General features: G+C 41.1%; 1 protein-coding gene across 7 annotated transcripts in view; it reads left to right on the forward strand.

Moving 5' to 3' along the window:
* LOC134841998 (protein sidekick-2-like) overlaps positions 1 to 22,716 on the forward strand; it is a 142,220-nt gene that overhangs the window by 66,339 nt on the left and 53,165 nt on the right. For 5 of the 7 annotated variants that reach the window (XM_063858133.1, XM_063858128.1, XM_063858134.1 and 2 more), the window contains exons 1-5: positions 13,765 to 14,028; positions 14,512 to 14,716; positions 16,658 to 16,869; positions 18,508 to 18,834; positions 19,042 to 19,153. In XM_063858133.1, the coding sequence (XP_063714203.1) occupies positions 13,959 to 14,028; positions 14,512 to 14,716; positions 16,658 to 16,869; positions 18,508 to 18,834; positions 19,042 to 19,153 (926 nt within the window). In that variant the 5' untranslated portion in view covers positions 13,765 to 13,958. Of the gene's footprint in view, positions 1 to 11,849; positions 11,963 to 13,764; positions 14,029 to 14,511; positions 14,717 to 16,657; positions 16,870 to 18,507; positions 18,835 to 19,041; positions 19,154 to 22,716 lie in introns of those variants that run through there. The other 2 variants (XM_063858130.1, XM_063858131.1) reach the window with 2 other exon arrangements.

Below are 22,716 nucleotides of genomic sequence, written 5' to 3' on the forward strand. Positions count from 1 at the left end.
CAACACTAACATGTGTAGCGCGTGGTCCTTGAATCCTCTCATCGCGTTTGAGATATCTGACCATACTGCAGGCAGTTCAGACTTAAGTGGCCTCAGATTCTCCATTTCTAACAGGCGATTCGGAGCTGATATGATCACATCATATTTTCCTTCCGAGAGTAAGGCCACAATTGCATACACGAATTTCAGTCCATCCGGGATGTGTGCATATTCCAGAGACAACGCGAATACTACTCTCAATGCCACTTTATTGAATGACCCCTCCTTCGTCGCATCCACCACTTCACACATCGACTCAAGGATGTCTTTTATCGCTGGCCATACAGCGTTCTCTGCTGTTGTAGGATCTCTGAGTCTGCTCAGAAAACCTCTACTGTGTACATGGTCATTGATGCCAGCAAACACAATCGTAATCGGATTCATGTCCGTCTGCCTTTGTACCCCTATAGCCAAAGATACTGATTGCAGTAGGTCCAGGTCGACCGCTGCCAACATTATGACGTCCGGCCAAAACAAAGACTTGGAAGTGTACACGAACTCTGAATTCGCTACTACCATAATCTTGGCCTTCCTCATCTCTGCTTTGTCATAGGCGGCGAAGATGGTTTCATCTTTCTTTATCGCTGTCAACCCGCCATATCTCTGGGCATCACCATCTTGGTTCACTAGTTTTGGGTACACTCTTTCCTTCACATGACCAGGTGGTGTCGTCAGCTGCCTGAATATCTTCACGTGTTGTCCAATCGGCGCTCTCGTCGTCAGTAATATTCCTGGTCTCTCTTCACGATTCCCCTCATCATGGTTCAACCTCACATCTTGCAACGGTCTCGCATTCACTGGTCCCATCGTGTTGTTAGAGGGCAGTCCCTGCAAGTCAGCAAATCTCAAGGCCGTCGTGGAGCTGAAATTTATGCTAGCGGCTATCAACCAGTCTACGATGGTTATCGAGTACAATCTGCTGACGGATAGCATCGCTCCATTCAGCATCCTCCTTGCATCTTCGATGAAGCTTACTCTCTGGAGATCCAGCTTCATTAGTTCGTCTTTGTATATATGCCAGGGAGACGGTATGGGTCTCGGCCACATCAATGAGCCTCTGCTCGGTCTCTCCTCTCGACTGGTACTCGTCGTCTCCGATCTAGTGTCCGATCTAGATGTGCCCGCTGTCTCTTCGATTGGGTTGACAGGTCCTATTCTTCTCCTAGGATGAATAGTCCTCCTCATCGGTGCTTCTCCCAATCGATCCTGTACGTCTGTTCTTCGACCTGGTTCGCTGGAGCTTTGTTGCCTGTAGTTCGTGACGGCCGGGACCGTACCCAAGCGTGTTTCCAAGCTAGGAGGCACAAAGGTGGTAATCACCGCGTCACTCACCGTTCCTTCTTCCTTCAGCACTCCTGTGTCAAAGAGTTCTGCTTCCAGCTCGTCCAACCGCTCTTGGAAGACTCGATTCAACCAAGCTTGTCCTTCGATACTGTCTGGCCTGATCCATGGCTCTCAACTCATGTTCGATGTCCATGAGGTTCATTCTTCCGGCGTTTCGACTTGCTAGGTTCCTCAAGATGTTGTTCCACCTGACGACTCCCTCGTTGTGCCTTCTTCCTGATGCTGTCAGGCTTCTCGTATTCATTGGCACAGTGCAAACGGTCAGTACCGCGCAACTGAATTTCTGCCAGAGGGTAGTAAACAAACACACCATCATTGACTCCCATAGTGCTTCCTGCTCGTCTAAACCTCTGGAGATGTCATTCGTCCCAAATAAGATAATCACATTGGGAATCCTCCCTGGATTCATCAGTTCCACCATCCGATATAATTGGGCTATCGTCGCTCCTCCAAAGGCCATCACCGTGGTGACCCACGAGGTCCTCAAATTTGACAGCACTCTGACCAAGCTGTCTCCCAGTATCAGATGAGATGTCCCGAGTGGTGGTTGCTGCAGGTTCACAGCTGGGCTCCAGGTAGCTCGATTGAAGCAGGCCCTCGGATCTGTCTCCGGAACTCCCGTGAAATTATATTTCAATTGATTATTCTTTTGCACGTCTATTATGCGAGACACTTTCTTCGCTGGCATCTTCCGCACTTTCCTCTCTGGGATTCTCGAGCTCCCCATGAGTGGTGTCATGTTACTTATCCCTTGTCTGATCACGGTCTGGGAGAGTTGTACTCTGCCCGTATCGTCAATCGTTCCATAGGGTGCAGTCACCCCGGAACCTGGCGCATTCTTGTTAGCGACCAGTCGTCCAGCTGTCTCTATCAGTTTCCTCACTGTCTGTTCTACGACGGGGTCACCCAAGGTGTCACTAGGATCCGGGATCGTTACTCGATTTGTCTCTACTGGAGGTCGTGTCTCCGTTGTTTGACTCATTTCTCGAGGCGTCAAGAGCTCCATCGGGGACTGTCCACGAGGAATATCCCTTGCAGGTATCACTTTCTCCACGGCTGTTGTCAACGCCATCTGCTCCGATCGCTCTTTGTATTCCTGCCTTAAGCGCTCAATCTCTTGACCCTGCTTTTTGTTGCAGTCTTCAAACAACTTTCTCCACATGTCCCGATCTTCCTCCATCTGGAGCATGCTTCTGGTCATCTCGTCCAGCTCCTTCTTCGTACTTTGCAGTTCTTCGTTCATCTCATCCAGACCTTGCATGGTTTGGTTCGTCTGAACTTCCTGTCCTACTTTCGCCCTTTTTGGTGGCACAGCTGCTCTCAGTGGTGAACCAGACGAGGTCGCCTCGCTGTTCATCTCCCGATGCATTCTCGTCAGACCAGGTTTGGGCTTGGAGGGCATTGGCATCTCACCTGGTTGGTAAGTCCTAGAACTTCCCAATCCAGGCTCATTCGCCAAGTCACTCCCTGAGAGAGCCCCGTTTCTCCACCTCATCACTCTCATGTTCGGGCGGTCTAGTACTCCTCTTTCTCCATATGCTGCCATCAACAGGACTTCCGTGGGGCGGTCCCCACGGTTGTCGTGCCCCAAGATGTTGATCAGGGCGGTCAGCAACATGACTACCTCTGGGTCTTCCAGAGCGAAGTCTCGATCGATCAGCCGACGATAGATCGCATCTATCATCGGTCCTACATATGCCTCTGCCAGGTCCATCAATTCATCCAAGTTGAAATTGTCCATTCTGTTCTTTCCAGTTCGATTCGGTTTTGATTCCAAGATTTTGACTCAAGTGAGTAATTAAATGATCAATCAGGATCTAGAAAAAAAGTCACAAATATCACACCTGTCAGTTTCACCTTAACATATATCGTTAAAATTTGCTTAAAAACAGTTCAGATAAAGAGATATTTATCCTAAAATTTATTAAAATCAATTGGTTTCTAAAATTTTGGAATTCGACCTAAGATTGGACAGTCCAAACTTTGGATCTATTCCTAAGATCATCATTTAGTTGTTCATGGTCACTAACTCCTACTTACCCATGATCTTAATAACCTAACACATAATATCCTAACATAACATAACATAACATAACACATCTTACATACAACTTAGTCTTTGGCCTAACACTCTCTCGCACATCATTCAGCCTATACTTAAGAAATATTTCTCATGTAGATGTACTTGTATGTTCGTATCAGAGAATATCACGTGTACAAGCGCGTACAATTCCCGAGGATGCTGTCTTCCTCTGTTTGGATCGTACACTGGAAGCGAGAGCTCCTTCACGTCCATTTCGACAAGGAAGTCCCTCAGCCTCGTCAAAGACAAGACTAGGTTCTCTGGGTCCACGTGCTGCTTCTCCGTCGCCCTCGTTACCAAGAAGCACAAGTATTTTCCCGGTATCTGCCACGCCGCCGGAGGTAAGGCTGCCACGCCCCCTATCCCTGGTCTTTGCTTCCAAAGGAATTCCACGTTTTTGTATTCTCTCTTAAAATCTGCCGCTAACGCTGTCTTAAAACTCATGTCTGCGGTGATTGCTATCGCACATGTTCTGTTTGTGAGTATGAAATCACTGTCTGTTAGTATTATGTTACTTGAATATTCATTTGGTAAGTTAAAATATGACTCAACTACCCTGCCTATGTCAGGTTTCTTAGGCTCTTCGCCTGTTTCTGCTTCTAAGTCTCCTGTTTCTCTTGCTATTCTTATTTTTTATTACCAAATTTCAGTGTGGGTAAGTCCTACCCCCACTCCCCGGACAAAAACATCCATCGACGTCCCCGTCGATCGCATACCGGGTATCAAGTCAAGGTTAGAAGCTGGGATGAGTAGTCGTCCTTCCTGGGCAGCCCAGGAAGGATCCTCTCGTTCGGTCTTGATTTATTTCATGCTTTCACGTTCTACGTCTTGGATCGTGACACTGGTCTCCTCAGGATCCGAGGTAATTTCATTCAGCCACTCTAAGACACGCAGGTTCGTCAAGTCTTGTTCGTGAGACTGCTGTTGCTCGTCGTCGAATTCTACCTCGATTTTTGACCAGTCGTCAACCCACTCATCGTCGTGATCATCGTCTATGTCAATGTCTTGTGACACAGTTATTTCCTCTAGACCCACTACTTCCTCTGTATGGTGAACGGTCTGTATGGTGAACGGAAGATCCGGTTCCAAGTTCTTGGGAACCTCTATCTGTTCGGGATCCTGCCAATCTTCCTCTGCGTAGGGTAAGGTTTCATCGTCCGCTTCGATCTGTTCGTTTGGATCCAGATCCAGCGGTGTATCCGTACCTTCCTCTACGACTTCGTTTCCATCGTTCTTCTCCCTGGTGCCTTTTTCGTTGACCTCACAAGCAGGATTCATCATTAGATAATCCCCTTCTTCCATGTCTGCAGGTATACACCAGTCTTCTGTCGATGGATTGTGTGGCTTGATGTTCTCGTAGTGGGCGGCTCGGCCAGTACTCAGTCTATAAAAGCGTCCCTCTTGATGCACCTCTGTAATCATGAAGGGTCCCCTCCATTTTTTTAGGAGCTTTTTTGTCCCTTTCGGTGGTATAACGTTCTGGAATACCCATACGTAGTCTCCCACCGAGTAAGCCTTTGCACCAGCTGCTTTCTTGTCGAATCTTTTCCTCTGCCTTGCCTGTGCCTGCTGAGTGTTTTGTCTACACAAATCGTTCAGCTCCTGTTGGCGTCTGATCACATCCCTCACGTAGACCTGTGGGGACGTTTTCTTTCCCTCATATTCTGGGTAGAAGAAGGTTAAGGGTAAAGACTTTTCGTGTCCAGTTAGCATCATGTGTGGACTGACTCCAGTAGTGTAGTGTTGCGTGCTATTATATGCTCCCATCACCTGTGGAAGGTATCTGTCCCAATCGGTCATGTACCTGGAACAATATACTCTCAGCATCGACACTAACGTCCTGTTCTGTCTTTCCACTAAGCCATTCGTCTGAGGGTGGTATGTCGTGGAGTGAGCCTGAGCGACCTGTGAGTGTCTCATAAGCTCTTTCGTAGGCTCTCCTACGAAAGCTGTTCCATTATCCGATTGAAACGTCATCGGACAACCATGTCTTGCTATCCACGTATTGATCAGGTGGTCGCATGTTTCTTCCGCCGTGGCAGTTATGCAGGGCACGGCCTCTGCATACTTCGTGAAATGATCTATCATGACCAGCACCTGATTATAACCATTGTCTGTCATGCATATCTTTTGGTGATCTATTTGCACCACCTCGTTCAATTCAGACGACTCGATCGATTGTAAAGGAAATCGCAACTTCCTTGGATCCTTGACCTGTTGGCATGACAGACATGCTGTTACCCATTTCTCGCATGCTTTTTTCATTCCAGACCACTCAAAGCGCTTCAGGATCCTCCGCTTTCTGTCCGTAAGAAGTACTGGTTAAAATCTCTTGGGGTATTGAGGATACTAGTTGCTGAACTATTGTCTTACAATCCCTCTCGTTCTCTTCGTGTTGTCGTCTGGACGGCATGATCTTCACCTTCTCCCTGACTGTTAGCGATGCCACTGCTGCTGTCCACTCGGGGTCATCTCTGGTCACTTCTCTTTCTAACAATCCACCCAGCATCCGCATCACTTGTGGTGTGACTTGCACCGTTTTATCCAATAATGAGAGGCTGTTTATATTCATGCGAGAGAGTTCTTGCTGGACCAGGTTCGAGCGCAGCAACAAATCCAAGGGGACCGGGTCCTCCTTGGACAGGATCTTTATCTCGGCTGCTTTCTCTACAGGTAACTCAGGGTGCCCTGGAATTGGATGTCCAGACTTATCCAACCATCTCGTTAAGGGAAGCGCTTCATAAGTTTCTTTGTCCAGAAATGAGAATCCCTCCTTTATTTCCGCCTGATTGGCCTGCTTCTGCTCCAATCTTTCATAGAACTCAGTTTTCTTGCTGAGGCTGTCAGCATTCTGGTGTTTATCACGCATCCTATGTTCGATTATCATATGGTAGCCATCCAATCTTACTATCCATCTACCAATATAACTCTGATCCATCGAGTAGGTCTTCAACCAGGATAACGCTCTGTTGTCCACGCGTAACTTGAAGGGAGCGCTCCCCAAGTATGCACGGTACTTTTCCACGAAGGTGACTACTGCAATCATTTCTGCTTTTGGTGCGCCATATTTCATCTCTGTGTCACTCAAGACTTTGCTGCCGTATGCAATGGGACGGAGAACTGTTCTTCCGTTCCATTCTTGCTCTTGATGCAAGATTCCTGAGATGGCCACCACCGATGCGTCTGTGTCGAGAACATACATGCCCTTTTCTGTAGGCATGCCCAGCACTGCCGCTTCGCACAGTTCCCGCTTTATGTTCTCGAAAGCAACCTGTGCCTCATCGTTCCATTCGAACTTTTGCCCTTTGTTGCGCATCAGCTTCTTCATCGGGTACACCTTGTCCGCATATCCTTTTATGAATTCTCGGTAGTAATTGGCAAACCCTAGGAAGCTCAGGAGCTGTGTGTCCGTTCTGGGGTTTTCCATGTCAACACTGCTTCCACTGCTTCCGGGTCCGGCCTCACACCACGCCTATCCACCATTCTTCCTAGGTACTTAATCGAGTCCCTAAGGATTTCACATTTCGATGGTTTGCACTTTAATCCTGCTCTTTTCATGCATCCAAAGACCTCATCGAGCCTATCAAGTGGTCTTCCAGGGTCGGTGTCGCTATGACTACGTCATCCACGTAACACATCACGAGATTCCCGTACTTCTTGGTCACTCTCGTCAAAGCCTGAGCCATCAGTCTTTGAAAAGTGGCCGTTGCATTGCACAAGCCGAAGGGCATCCTCTTCCACTGGTACAATCCCAATTCGCACGCGAATCCGGTTTTCTCTCTGTCCTTCTTCCGCAGAGGGACCTGCCAGAAGGCAGAACCTAAGTCCAATGTGGTGAAGAACTTGGCATCACCAAGCTTAGATAGGCTCTCGTCTATTCGCGGTATCGGGTACGCATCTTTTATCGTTACCGCGTTCAAGTAACGAAAGTCGCAACAAAATCTAAGCTGCCCCCTTTCTTTTTCGCAATTACTACTCCGCAAGCCTATGGCGATTTCGAGGGTTCTATCATATCGTATTCAAGCAACATTTCTATTTCCGCTCGGCACGCTTCCGATTTGTGTGGCGTCATTCGCCTTGCGCCTTCCCTATGGGGAACGGCGCCCTCTTCTAGTTCAATTTCGTGTTCGACGAAATTACAGCAACCGATTTCCGCCTTATGTTTTGAAAATACATCTGCGTTCCGATTTAGGAGGTCCCGCAATTTTTTGAAATCTCCCTCACCTATTTTCCCTTTTAAATGTTCTATCTCTGGCAAAACCGGTTTGTCAGATTCTAGTTCATATGACGAGGGGCGTTCCGGAAAATTCGAGCAGCTTGATAAGCCGTCATCCGTTTCGGATTTCATTGAAAACAATTTATGAATAGATTTTAATTCATTAATCCTCTTTAAAATTTTATCTTTATTGGCGTGATAAGGACAGTCTTTCACACTATATTTCTTCAAGTTTTGTGTCTCCTCATAGTCGTCCTCATTGGCAAAGCGTAGCCAAGCTTCTTTCCACGCTGGATTGAAACCGTGGTGTCCAGTGTGTTCAACAACACACTGACACACAGTCCGTTTCGCGTTACCGAGAAGCTCCGGCCTAAAATCACCGAACTCTGACTATTTGGATTCGGTACTAAGCAAACCTGTTTACTATCACTTAACGAATTCAAATTTCTCATTCTAAAAGTTGCTACTACAGCTTGTCCTGGTTGTAATTTTACTTTTCTATCTAAAAAAATTGGTACCTTGTTTTTGTCTGTTATTATCCTATTAATTGGTCTCTTAACATACTTTCGGTCCGGGTTTCTAATCCGTATCAGACCGTTGTTCAAGTCAATCATCACGTCAAAATTGCTGACGAAATCTCTGCCTAAGATGAATTGGTCGGCGTCGTCCAAATTCTCTACCACCAGGAAGCTCATCCAAAGATCTCGTCCTCCCATGTGGAGAACCATTATTGGTGTTCTCCCGGCCACGTAGATAGCTTCTCGATTGGCGGCCGCCAGTCGGAGATTCGTTGGAATTAGATCTTCCCGCGTGAAGCCTATTCTTTCCCAAAATTTTATCGGCATCACACTCACTACCGCTCCTGTGTCCAGAAGCCCTGTGACTCCGAGTTTTGTTCCGTTGGTGTCGAGCAGATGTGCGGTCACATCTGCTTCATACCCAATGTGTACTGCGTGTTGTTCCATCATGGCGTCATGGCCTATCCTGCGGACCTTGAGTTCCTCTTCTCCCAAATAGATCTGCCCCATTTGGTCATCATCTGTTGTTACATAAGTCCTGGTGTAGATACTGATTCCATCCACGTTCAGCATTACTTGATACGGCCCATAGACCTCTAGGTAGCGTCCATGAAGTTTCTTCATGCGAGGACCACCCGTCGTTAGTAGTGCTCGCACAGCTCTCGACTCGGTGCGTGGCTCCACCAGCCTCAGATAATCTGCATATGTGTCCAAGTGCATCAAAGTGAACTCGGATGGTTCACTCAGATTTCTGATCACCTGATGTCCAGCCACTGAGATTATCGACTGTATCTCATTGCATTTTTTTTTGCCGCCAGCTCTTGAGGTTTATCCTTTCTGCGTGCATCTGCTTCACTCAAAAGTCGAGCCTGCTGGCTTTCACTCCTGACAAAGCTTCTTCATGTCTTGGATGCGTAATGTCTGCCACTGCATCCCAGAATTGCGGACAATCTGATTTAAAATGACCTTCCAAGTTGCAAAAGAAACACCTCGGGCCGAATTTTGCAATTACTCCTCTCATGAAGTCCTCATGGTCCAACTCTGACGCATCTTCGTCCTCGAGGCTGAAGCCTAGTGCTTTCATGCCTTGTTTGTAAGCTGGGCATGCTGACACATGATGGTCCGTTGAACTGCAATTAGCACAAGAGCGTCTCTTGCCCATATCATCCCTCGGTTTGTACCAATTGTTCCCTTGGTTTGCTGGTCCGTTGTTAAAATTGCCATAATTGTTCTTGTAATATCCAGATCTCGAAGGAGGTTTCAACAAAAGATACTCTTTTGATTTGAGCCTCAACTCCTCCGGTGTTGACGCATTGGTTGATAGTGGTGTGTAATGCGTTGCTAGCATCGTACGAAGTTCATCATTCTTCACACCATCGATAAATTTCGAGGCTACGGCCAAGTTCATTCTTCGGTTTGACTCGTCCGGTTGGCTGCGTCTCCTCAGCATTTCCAAATCATCGAGAAACTTGTCTATCGTTTCATCTTCTCGTTGCCTCCGTTTCTCGAAGCGCATCATCGCCTGGTGCCCCTGCACCCCTGATCCAAAACGGTTTAACAAGATTTCGAAGATTTTCTCAGCAGTGTCACGTTGATATTGCTTCTTGGCCATGACACAGTTCAGGGCTGTCCCTTCTAAGTTGCTGGTGAGCGCGCTGCATTCCTGTCTCTCCGACAAGTCCTCTTCCTCGAAATGCAGCTTCATTACCTCTATCCAGGTATCAATACAGCCATCAGATTCGTCTTTGTAGCATCTTGGTTTCTTAAAGACTCTTCTGGACTACTCACTGCGTTCATTGGTTCTGGATAACCTTGTCAGGAATGTCTCCAAAGACCTGTTTAGGGGTTCAAATGCTGTGGCCATTGCCGTAGCATCCCTTGAGTGTCCCGCTTGAGTGTCCTCACACCTCGTCAAAGGCTCTGTATGAGGTGCATCCCTGCAATCCGAATCGCCGTGAGTGTTTCCCTCTTGGCCTACATGACTCCTCCTCGGGCTCGCATGCCCCCTGTTGCCGGAATCACTTCTCCCAGTCGCATGTGTGCCTTGCGTTGGTCGTTCGTTAGAGGTTTGTCTGTTCCCCGTTGAACTTGCTCTACTGCTCGGGCCCCATGCTCCATTACCCCTTGTGGCATAGCCTGATGAACTGCCCCTGCCTCTAGTGGATCCGTACGTCTTCCTCTTTTGATGTTCATTGAAGTTCACCCTCGGTTCCCTGCTGGGACCTCCCGAGTTCGGTTCTCCTTCTTTTGGTCCACTCTTGCTGCTTAGTAGCCCGTCCAACCTATCCATGATAGCCTGAGTTCGCCTCTCCATCATCGCGTCTATCTTTGTGTCAAGAGTCCCAAGAGACTGCTCTTGTTGAATTCTTAACTTCTCCATGTCGTCTCTTAAGCGTAACTCTCGCTGTTCCGCCTCTCTTGTCATTCGCGACAAGTTCCTCGCCATATGTTCGTCCGTTCTTTCTTTCAAGCGTTTTTCGCTCCTCCCAACTTCTTGTCTGTTGCGGTTTATTTCTTCCCTCAGACTCTCTCTTTCAATGTGGACTGCCCTTTCTAGTTCACTCATCCTTATTGACATCTGCTCTTTTTGTTCTCCTAAACTGTCCACTATGTTGTTTAAGGCTTCCTCTAGTGCTGCCCCGATATCCACGAGTGGCGTCACTAGTGGTGGTGTAACCCTGTCGGTCCCAGGTAGCTTCGTGCTGGTCGAGATCCGGGCCTTAACTCTCTGCCTAGACGTCTTTTCATTATCTATTTCAGGATCCGCTAGCGCGTTGCCTAGCCCTCTGGTTCTACTCTCGCCAGTTTGTGGCTCTGAACTTGTCCTAATCGCGAAGTCTTTTGACTGGCCCGTTGTGTTTGCCTCTTTGCTTATCGTTGTCACTACACCAAATTTGTCCATGGTTCCAGTCTCTCTTCCGACGTGTGCCTCATTTTCCTGGATCGAACTATTGAGGCTGACTTGAGATCCAAAGTCCCCTTGCTCTTCTTCATCCTCTTCCTCCTGGGATTCACCGTCGTTTCCTGCTCCTCCTCCCATGCTGAATGGAAAGATGTTTCCGAAGGTGTTCTTCATTCTTTTTTCTGAGAATGATGATGACGTTGTTTGTTTCCCAGTTCCCCCTGCCATCATAGTGAAGGCTGAAGGATTCGGAAATTGCTAAATTTTAAAAATTCGAAATAATAAACTTCTAAATTTTAAACTTTGCAATGCGACCCAGCAGACCCTATTGGAACTGATTTTAGACGATGATTGAATCAATTTTTGTTATTGTTTAAATTGTCGATTGTGTATTTGCTTTGTGATGAACTCCATATTAAATTTTCTATCTCTTAAGCCTACCACGTAGGAAGAAAGACCCCCTTAATAAAAAATTTTGTTAATTTAAAAAAAAACAAAACCAAGAAAAGTTGTGTGACTTACATTTTGCTTACAAATATTGGTTATCATTTTGCAATTAAAGTTTTCATTTTTTTTGAAGGTCACATTATTGCCAAAAAATTGGCTTAACTAGATAACCAGCAGTTTTTAATCAGACGATGGATATAGTTTCGAAAACGTGTGAATTCTTATTTTGAGCTTTTTCTGCTTCTGGTTTACCAAAACAGCTGAGTCAGTTTATTCTTATTTTTAATTTTTCTGGTTTTCAGATAATGACGTGGCCGTTTAGATGCGCCTTACCTGATAACTCTACTTCGTCACCTGTTGAAACCTTAAAATGTTAGCGGTTTTCGTAGGTCACCACATGGGATTTTTTAATCGTAAGTTGAGAGTTACTTATTATCATTTAGCAAAATTGCTTAGCCCTTATTTCTTGACGGTGATGATGTTGTCTTGTTCTGCTAATTATGAAAATTGGTTCGTGTAGATATGGAATCGAAATTGCCATTAAACCGCATAACTGCCAAAAGCGCCCGGTTCAACCTATTAGCAGAAGGTCAAAAGTTTCATAGTAACCAAGGCTACATAGTAACCGAGGTTAAAGTATCATAGTAACCGAGGTTGAAAAATTCCAACCATGGAATTATTTTAGATATGGAAAAGTAAAGTGTAACGTGAATAGAAAACTTGTTTATAAAACAAGTTTTACAAAACAAATGATCGTTTTCAATAACTTAAAGCAATGCATCTTTTGTCTTCTGAGCTTATTCATGCATAATTTAAGCAGTGAAAACTTAGTTTTTCTTTAGTAAAGTTATTTATGGAGTTTTTTTTGAAATTTTTTAACGTTTTTTTTTTCGTTTTTCTAATCGTTTTGCTACTAAAACTATTTTGCTATCGGCTTATTTTACTCTGAATGCCGAATGTGCCAAAAACTGTTTTGCAATCGTTCTATTGTGCCTTAGTTCTATTTTTTCGTTCAAGTATTTTTTATCACACCACGCAGAAAAACGACACTAATTTGGAAAAAAATATAATTTGTATTTTTTAAGACTATGGTTACAGCAGCTTTGTTCCACTAATTTTTGCGTGTACCGGAGGAGCAACACCAGGCTCTACAAAAACCATCCAGAAACTAGCAGAGAAACTAAGCGAGAAACGGAACGAATCATACTCGGACACAATAAACTTTTTAAGAACAAGAATAAGTTTTGCACTTCTGAGGAGTGCAATCCTCTGCCTTAGGGGGTGCAAAAATCTTAAAAATACATCCAACATAGACAATTTTATCTGTGCTATAATCGCGAAGTCAATAATCGCTTCGCCTCTGTGTATGTTTTTCTTCCCGTCCAAAAATTGTGTTTTAAATGATTTTATAATGTATTTTACCTCTGCGTTAATTTTTATTGAAGTTTAAAGAGCTTCAAGGCCATTTTTATCCTTGTAGAATTTTCGAAATTGATCAGTAGTTTTTCGGGTTTTCTCGTGCTCATTGGCATTTTACAAAATGTGTTGAGAATGTAAAATGTTTCTCGGTTTATCACCAAAGCGGCTAGATCAAACGCTATCAAAGTTATAAACAAAGCTGTTGAGTGGCTTTTTAAATCTTGTGTTTTATATGTTTTGAGTAAAAAGATCCTAAATAGTTTTTAGACCGAGAAGGAGTTCAGTCCTATTCAAAAATTGGCTCAATGTTTCAGTATTTGCGAGTTAACTTGTCCGGGTAGAACTAGGGCTAAGTTGAGCAAACAATAAAATCGGTATTCGTAGAAATGGACATAAAGTTTCAAATCTGGCCCAGTCAATTTGAACTTAGAGACAAGTTAAGATCCTCCTCCCGACGCCGTTTGTACGAGACGGGGGAGGCGATGTGAACTGAAAATCTCAAACATGTCAAAATTGCATCAAGTTTATCAAGCATACTATCGGTACAAATATGATCCCTCAACAAAAAAATTTTTGATTGCAATTTAGTTTTTGAAATTGATATTAACATGCTAATTCGGCATAAAAGGATACGCCAAATTTATTGAAAAACTGAAAGAATTGAGTTAAACTATTTATTTTGGGACCATTTGAGTTAAAATGCATTCAATTCAGTCTGAAAATGCATTTCTTCATTTAAATGAAATCTGAATATATCATTTTCGTCCAATAGAATTTGACTTGGTTTATTTATACGAAAACAGCTTGATAATTTAATGCAAATTGTAATATCGAACAATTCCTGCTTAATTCCGCTCTAGCTCTGAATTTTACTTTCCGATTTGTCATTGAAATTTTAGCTGAAAGACATGATTCACTTGAATAAATTTTAAAAATGGTCATCTATTTTTTAAACAAACTAGTTTGCTGACTTAAATAACGTGTTAATAAATGGAATCTTTTTCAAGCAGCTTCTCTGTTACTATATCCGGAATAAGAAAAAACCAAGTTCAATGTCAAGGTAAGTTGATTGCATGCGCGTGTGGATTGCCGAAAGTGTTGTTTAAGCTCAATCCAAATGCACCGAAAATCTATCATCCTTGGTTTGGACCAACATTTATTCAATTTCGGCAAAAATCTTTGAATAACTTTGTTTAATTAATTTTAGCGGGTTACATTTTGATTAATATAGATATCAGTATTTAGTTGTAGCTTAAAGACAGCATTCGCATACGTATGAAATGTATTATAGTTGGGTCTTTAATATTTTGGGTCTACTTCCGTTAGTTGGATCTACTTCCGAAGACAGTTTTTGGACCACGATTTTTTTTTGGAAATGTCATGGCATAATATTCTGTGTACTTGCATTTTTGATCTTTTCATAAAGTGTTGGGGCCTCTCTTTCATATTTGCTCTTTCTAGGGATCAAAATATAATTGCTTGTTCTACAATATTAAGTTCAAAAGCGGATCAGCTGACATGTGAAGTTTTTTTTTGTTTTCAGTCTCGTGGAAGCGGACTTTGGTGCTATTTACCTCGCTACTTATCTTACTCGGAGCTTTATCAGATGCAGTGTCAATCAGAGAGTCAGATGTGCCAATAGCTCCTAGCTTTACCACCCAGATCAGTCCAGTTGTAGTCGTACCGGCATTTAATTCAACAGGCAGACCTGAAGTATACTGTTATGCTGTCGGCAATCCTGAACCAAGGTGTGGTCATACGTTTTTTTGGTGTTAGATCATTTCGAACTCTGTTTCACAGCTTATGAAACACCGTTTTGTTCCAACCATTGTAAATGAAAAGGAGTTTTTTTCTGCGGTTGTTTTTTTTAAATGATTTTTCACGCAAAAGCAGGTACCACAAATAATCATCGAATTCGGTCGAGTGATATATCATATTAAAGCCCTTATAATCGTGATCCGAACAAATGTTAAAAAATTTGTCCCAGTGTCGAGAAAAAAGCTTATTTCGAACGAGTAAAGCGATCTTATAACGCAAGTTTTTATGAAGTTGGTCATTTAGGATGAGAAAGCATGATATTACTAAAAGGAAAACTAGTTTTGGAAGCTTTATTTAGTTCGTCTTCGACCACAAAAATTTTTACACTTGCGAAGCTAGTGTATTAGTACGAACCTTTTTTTCCAATCCAAGTCGCAAATATTGGTGCCACTTTTGGGGCTCCTTTATAGATTTTTGATAGCATGTGCTTTGTCATTCGAATAGTAATAAATTAACACATGATGCATTTTTAATTCATCAAATGTACCAAAAAAAGCTATTTGCTTCAAACAACATAACAAAATAAAAACTCGATTTCAGAAGGTTTCTAACTCGCTATATTTCTACGTGTTTGTTTAGTTCTGTTATCATGCCACGCACCGAAAAAAAAAACAATTTTAGCTTGAAGAAAATAAGAAAAAAGTTGTTGTATGATGAAAGTGGTCGCAACACTCCGTGCTGCTTGCACAGCAACCTGATATCAAAACCGGATATCAAAATGAAATATTTATCAAGCAACCAAACTGAGAGAGTTTCAGCGACGTTCGAAGCTTTATTTGGAAATTAAAATGAAATTCACTGTGCTCGCGATAAGCAAGCCTTGTCAAATCGGAATATATACTTTTACCTGTTGTCAAACGTGTTCACAGCTCATTTTCTGTTTTTAAGAGTCGATGAGCGTAGTTCAGACTCTTCTTACAGAGTGAGCAGCGTAGTGTATTTGTACGAACCTTCTTTTTTTTCTAACCTAACTCGCAAAGAAAAATGTTCGCTTATTTGGTGGTATAATTATAAGTTATAAGTGTATAATGGTTTAATTATATATTATATATGTAAATATGGTATAAGTGTTTAATGGTATCCTTATATATTATAAGTGTTGACTTATTTGGCTATAATCACGATCTGTAGCATTGGAAATTTCATAGCATTTGTTCTCTGCTTTGTTTGTGGCCAGTGTTTGTGATGTATTAAGCGTCCGTGGCTGAGTGGTTAGTGCATGAAATTCTTATCTCAAAGTCGCAGATCGAATCCGAGACAGCCGTTTTTTTTTTACTAATTCGAGGCTTATTTCTAGGTTTTTTTATTCCACTTTATAGATCCACTTTGTTCATTTCCTCTGTTAAAAGGAAGGCAAACTCCACTATCGAACAGCAAAAGTTAAGAGGTCACGAGAAACGTCACTTCTAATTTCGAAAATGTATTCAAATTTCGAATTTAATTTTCAGATTTCCCAGCGAACATTTTTTTTCTGTTTAGTTGCGTTCATTGACTCTTTTCCTACTGTCTGTTGGCTATAATTTTTTTATTTCAATCAATTTTTTCTTTTCCAATTGTTTTTTTGCTTAGTGGTCTCATATTTCGTCGTTTGATGAGCGAAGAACGTTTTTCATTTGTCTGTTTTTTTTGAAAAACGGTTTTTCCAACTGCTCAGCGATTGTCTGCTCAAGTATTGTCGAATTTTTAACCGCTAAGTAAAAGAGTAACATTCAATCGTTTAATTTAGCATGCTTTTCTGAAGTCAATTTGAAACAAACAATTTATATCGCAAGTGGTGCGAAGCTCTGCTTCGCCTTTGTGTTTCACCGTTTTTGTATATCAGGTTTTGTATCATTTAAAAAAGTATCATTTTTTGTATGTGTTCTTTTTAGCAAGTATGAACTGTGGGTGGGAGAATTTTTCCTCGCCTCATCTACTGAACACCAGAGTGAGAAGGAAGGTACATCAGCCCCGCCCATCTCTCTGCTCCCAGTGGAGAACAGGGGTCCCCTGCTGGATCAGACGGGGGGACTCTATAGAGTCCAGTGCAAGGCAAAGGGGGAGGGACTGGGAACATCAGTCTCATCCTCATTTTTTGTCCAAGGTACTTTTCACAGAAATATATTTAATGCCAACCTCTTGCCCTATTCTATAAGAAATATAGCTAATGACAAAATGTTGATATTCTTATCGGTCAAAGGTTCTAAATGAATTTAAAGAGTTAAAAATGCGCTTTTGGATGCCGGATATTAAATCAAGACATACAGAGTTTCAAAAACCTGCTCAAATCCCTTATCTGGTCTATTACACAGCCCACAGGCAACGATATTTTAAGATTTTTATCGCGTATCCGATTGAAAACGTTAAGATTTTAAGCGCTTTTCCTGCATAAAGTAAGTAGATAGGAAGCGAGATTCTTCCTATGTCCCTAATTTACGATGATGATTTAGGGCTAATCAAGTTTATGTATTTACATACTCCTATTCAGAATTTAACCCGGGGTCATTTTGGGAAAAATCAAAAACTTTAGTTCTGGTCATCCGATAAACGAATGGTCGGCACAAGTTTTCAATATTTCAAACTTTCAACTTAAAGAAATAATGATGTTCAACTTTCTTCGCAAATTGTGTCTTTTGGGAAATATTTTAAGTCGACTTTCGCCTGTTGTCGTCATTCCGAGAAAACAATAGCCATGCATGTGGATAAAGTAAGTACTGTGATGTCTTTTAAGAGTATTTGTATATTTTATTTTATTGGTTCTCGTAAATGTTACTATTTATGGCCTTGAATCTAATTATGGTTTTTGAGGCGGTTGGACCTATTTAATAATCTTCGGTCAATATTTTCGGGGTTCAGAACTTGTGATTGCGATATTGTTTATTGGACAGCAAACCCGTTAGTTCGATTTTTGGTTGCTTAACGTGACTGAACGTACGGAATCAAATAGCACTACAGAAGGTTTACAGTTATTGAGCGGATTCAAATTGGACCGACTTAATCGGACAAGTTATAATATCAAACAAGTAGATCCACTGGAAAAGTGATTAGATCATGTTTGCCACTGCTTTCTAGCACAGCTTAGAAACCTTCTGAGAAAGCTGACAGATTGTTTATCTGCCTGCAATGTAACATGACGTGTCTTAAGTGAAAGCAAATGTTGAACAAGCTTCAGGATCCGATAAAGCCCAACTGTTGATCCAAAGTGCACACCTTGTAAGTTTGAAGTGTCCAGCTGAGAATTAACGGTTGATATCAACCAGCGCTGAAATTGATTTCTCTGTAATCTGTGAAACACGGATTTTGAATTTTGAAGAGCCCTTAATTTGATTCAGAGCTTTAAAGAGTTATCAGGAATTGGCGATTTTCTGAATTAAATAACTGATTGCTATGCAGACAAAAGCTGGATCTAAGTTAGAAGTTAAAAACTAAACAGCCAGAAGTACACAACTAAGAAAATTGGAGCGATTTGAAATTTAAATTCACAAACACGCCATCAATGATATCTTCGACATCTTTTGAACCTTTTTTTTGACGTTCTAAACTTGAACGGTCTTAAACATAATTCAATCATCCATAGAAGATGCCGTTTTCACGGTGACAGAGTCCGAGCTATATTTAGCTGGTCAAAATGCTTCAAATCTGTCATTAAGTTTTAAAGGATGTGGCTGTGCCCAAAAGCCGCCGTGATTTGAAAAAAACCTCAGTGTTTTGATTTCTCAATATGTCTTTTAAACTGTTTTAGTCATTAACGTTTCGCCACATGCATTCAAAGACGTGTCAGTGACATCTGGACAAAATGGAGCTTCTTTGATTTTAAAATGTGTGGATGAAAATCTAGAGAAGGACATTGACCAATCAAATGCAATATCGGGGGACCTACGCAGTCGGATTACTTGGGTTGACCAATTAGGCAGGACTATATCAGCCAGAGCTAGTTCGGAAACGGAAAGCAGTTTTGTGACTCACAGAGGCGACTTGGCGCTGCTGCGCTTGCAAGCGTCTGAACCTGTGTCCTATTGGTGCTTGCTGGATGAAACAAAGTTGTCAAAGATAAGCGTTCAAATTATAAGTAAGAGCCCGTTTTTAGCTTCTGGACTGTTTTTAACAGTATAATATTTGGTGAATTGGTAACAATTAGTGAGCTGTGTTGAGATTCACGTTTTTTTTTGCTCTAAAGACGTAGTAGATGAACAATAATTTGTATGCACGGTTCAAGTGATTTGTTTAAATGGTTGAATTGGCGTTATTTGGTGTCACTCGGGTTCATGTGCTTTAGATTCTGAAGAGTCTGAGAGTGAACAAAGTGAGTTTGTGTTGGAGCCAAGAGATACAGTGGCGATTGCTCACTCCACAGAGTTTGTCCAGTTCGACTGCATAGGCCCCAATGGGTAAGATATGCACAGATATATATGCTTTGCAAGGATTTATTCAACTATCACCCCCCCCCCCCGCCCATTTCACAAAAGGGGGATTCGTTTCTAGATACAAAATTCACATATGCTTAACCATTGAATTATTTCTTTATAGGGGTGGCAATTGGTTACTAGATACCCTAGGGGCGGGGGAATAGTTTGAGAGATCCACCTTGCAATAAGCGTAGAATCGAGATCACGCTTTTTTTCGCATAGAAATGCTTTAAAGAAAGAAGTTAGCATAACTTCTTTGGCCTGAAAACATCATCAACTTTTTTATTTGGTTCTCTTAAGAAAAATGGTTTACAAATGTATATTTAGTGCGCATTCAATGAGTATGTTGCTGTTTTGTTGGTTTGAATGAAAATTAAATATCAAAGCCATTCGGTTGAATTATTGTTTGTTCACATTTTACAGATAGATTTTTGTTGTTTTTATTGGCTTGATATTATGAAAAATGTTCTTTGGGCTCCAGTGAAGCGTTCAGTATCAAATGGCCTCGGCTACTAAAACAATCATCTGTGAATAATGAGTGAACAATTAAATAATTCAGCCTGAAACGGCTAAAACGCGTGTTATGGTTATCGTGTTTTAATCAGTGTATAAACTGGAGCCCTGCCCTGTACGTGATATTCAAAAGTAAATTTTTCATTGAGGATAGATCAGGAGAATCATTAGATTAGGAGTTCGAAAAGTCTTGTGCGCGATGAATTTTCAGCTTCAGCGATGTGTGCTCTTTTTTGCACGTTTTCAAATTTTGATTTCGTTCTGACACTTAAAACAGCTGATTCTCAATGGCGTTGAAAATGAATTTCAAAATTGAATTTGACTCTTTAAAGGGGAGGGGGGAGGGGTGGCGAATATTACATTTGCACTTTTAACAGGTGAATAGGGCAATTGATACGATGTAGTCTTAGACAAGAATGGTATCACACGCAGCGGTGACGACGTCTGTCAAGGAATAAAATTTATGGATCTACTTAACGATCTCCACCCCTTTCAAGAAAGGGGGGGATTGTTGAGTAGGTCAAAATGGTCGATTTTCAACCAATCAGAATGCAGCAAAATTATAATTCTCAACAGAAAGCTCAGTGCTAATTTACTGATTTTAATTATAGGGGTGGAGACTCTTAAGTGGGTACCATAGGGGGAGGGGGGAGATTGTTAAGTAGATCCAAATTTATTCATACTCTTTTCGAGTCACCGTGGTTCCAAATGTTTGATTGAATTTCAAATTTTTTTTAGCTTACTGAATGTTACAGAAAATCGTGATAGCGACAAGTTCGTGTGAAACTTATTAAATTAAGTTAAACAGACGGATCTGATTGCTTAGCCTCAATTTTAGCTGAAATTTGCATTTAACAATTTTGAAAAAATGAAATTGAATATTATATCAACTATACTGAATATACACCTGATTTTTCAGTAGCAAAAATCATTATCTTTTAAACTGTTAATTTCTGAAAAAAAAGCCAATTTTAAGCTAATTTATTGTTCCGACACAGAAGAGTGGACAGTAACTTTGTAATCGGGTCGTTTTTTACCAGTCAGTTTTGATTGCCTCGAAGAAATATCCTAGAATGGCAATTGTGGTAATATATTAATGTCCGTTTGGCCGTGATTTGGATTTTAAAAAGAAACTTTCTTAAAAGTTTTCTCAGTGTTGAGGAAAACTGGTCTCAATTTATCGTTTTTCAGTGTGAATTACCCGAAATTTGATGAGAGTTTTGAGAATAAAAGTGTTCACGTGGAACTTTCACTGTAGCATTGGAAGTTGCATAGCGTCTGTTCTCTGTTTTATTTTGAGGAGGCTAGTGCTTGGGGCTAATCTTCATTTTTTTAAATATTGGGAATTTCAGCATTTTTCTTCTACCAGTTTGTTCGCAGTATTTTGTGCTTCTTGCGCAGCAACCAGCTATCATTTTTTAAAATTAGTTTTTAGCTACAAGTTTTTTCTAAATTTTTTTTAAAATTAAAATTGACTTCACTTTATCAGCAACTCTTTCAAGCACAATTTTGAAAAACCTTTATTGGTTGAAGATCAGGGATGCTCGAAACTCAAAATTTTCAACCTAATCAGTCCAATAAAAACGAATTTATCTATTGTAATTTTCACAAACTGTGCATTAAAAACGTTTGCTAGGCTGGGCTCACGAGGACCGGGGTTAAGCAGACCATTTTCTTAGCATAAAAAGCTTTAAACATAATTGATTGAAAGACAAAAAGTATGCGTTGTTGTCAAATTGCTTTAATTCAGACCATTTTTACACGGTTTATCAGTGAAAATATATTTCAAATTAAATATAAGAATTACATATTGGTTACGTTTACTCAAGTTAAGATAGTTTTATTCTTAAGAGTAATGAACTTACTGAAGACTCTTATATAGGTCTTGCTGATTTTTTTTTTTTTCAGGAAAGTCTCGAAATATTGATGCACTTAGGTATAATGCACTTTTTGAGCTCAGTTGAAATTCATCCACCAAAAATGACGTGAAAAGCACTCTCCAAATACGAACGTGGAAATGGCGCGAAAAAACGTGATTGAATTCTAGTTTAGAAAGTGGAATTTATTTCTAAGATTAAAATTCAAAAGCTTCAGTTTCTGTAATTTTTTCTAAAAAAATGTTTTTGAGAGATTTTTAAGAAGTTTTTTACTTCATCCAGTACAAAAGAACCAAATGATTGTCACCAAAATTAGTCGTGATGAATTTTTGCAGAATACGCTCAAATTTGATTTTTTAAATTCAGTTCATTTCATTTGTTAAAAGGAAGGTAAGCTCCACTATCGAACAGCAAAAGTGTAAAGGCCACAAAAAAACGAATGTCTTCCAGTTTCAAAAATGGACTCCAATTTTTGAATTCCGAGCAGATTAAAAAAGTTGCCTATTGATGGAATTCTTGAAATTCAAAGAGCTTCAAGGTTCAATTTTTATCCTAATTCGAAAGTTAAAAAGGGTTCAACAATTTTCAATCAACGTTTTTTGCGGTTTTTTTTTCTAGATTTTTCCTTACACCTGTTGGCTATGCTCATTTTTCGTTTCTGTTGGCTGTGTTTTTATTTCATAAATTAAAGTACCAAAAGCGGTTTTGCAGATAGCTTTAACTTGCGTAGAGTAACCTAAGGCCTAAAACCTTATGATTAAAATCAATAAAAATGAAGCATTGCTCCTGGGGTATTTTCAGTGGCTTAGAACTGAAACATAATTAAAATAGCAAGCACCGACGAAACAGGAAAATAAATTGAAATAGGAAACTGGAATTCATTAAGACATTATTAACACAGATTTTCTTCGATTTAAACGTGCTTTGAAATCACTTGGCAGATTTGTTTAAAATAGTCATCAGACGTTTTCACTCTAAATTGCATTCATTAAATTATAAATGCTAATCTTTTTCGTTTATATTTCTCTATTTCATTTGTTAAATGCTAATTTGTTTTTGCTTTGAAAATTGTTTTTCTCCCTGAAGTGCTAATAGTAATGTGGATTGACAGCAACTTGGGAAGTTTTAAATTGAACTAATGAAGTTCTAAATTAC

This window comes from Symsagittifera roscoffensis, chromosome 3, assembly GCF_963678635.1.
Source record: "Symsagittifera roscoffensis chromosome 3, txSymRosc1.1, whole genome shotgun sequence".
In the NCBI taxonomy this organism is placed as follows: domain Eukaryota; kingdom Metazoa; phylum Xenacoelomorpha; order Acoela; family Convolutidae; genus Symsagittifera; species Symsagittifera roscoffensis.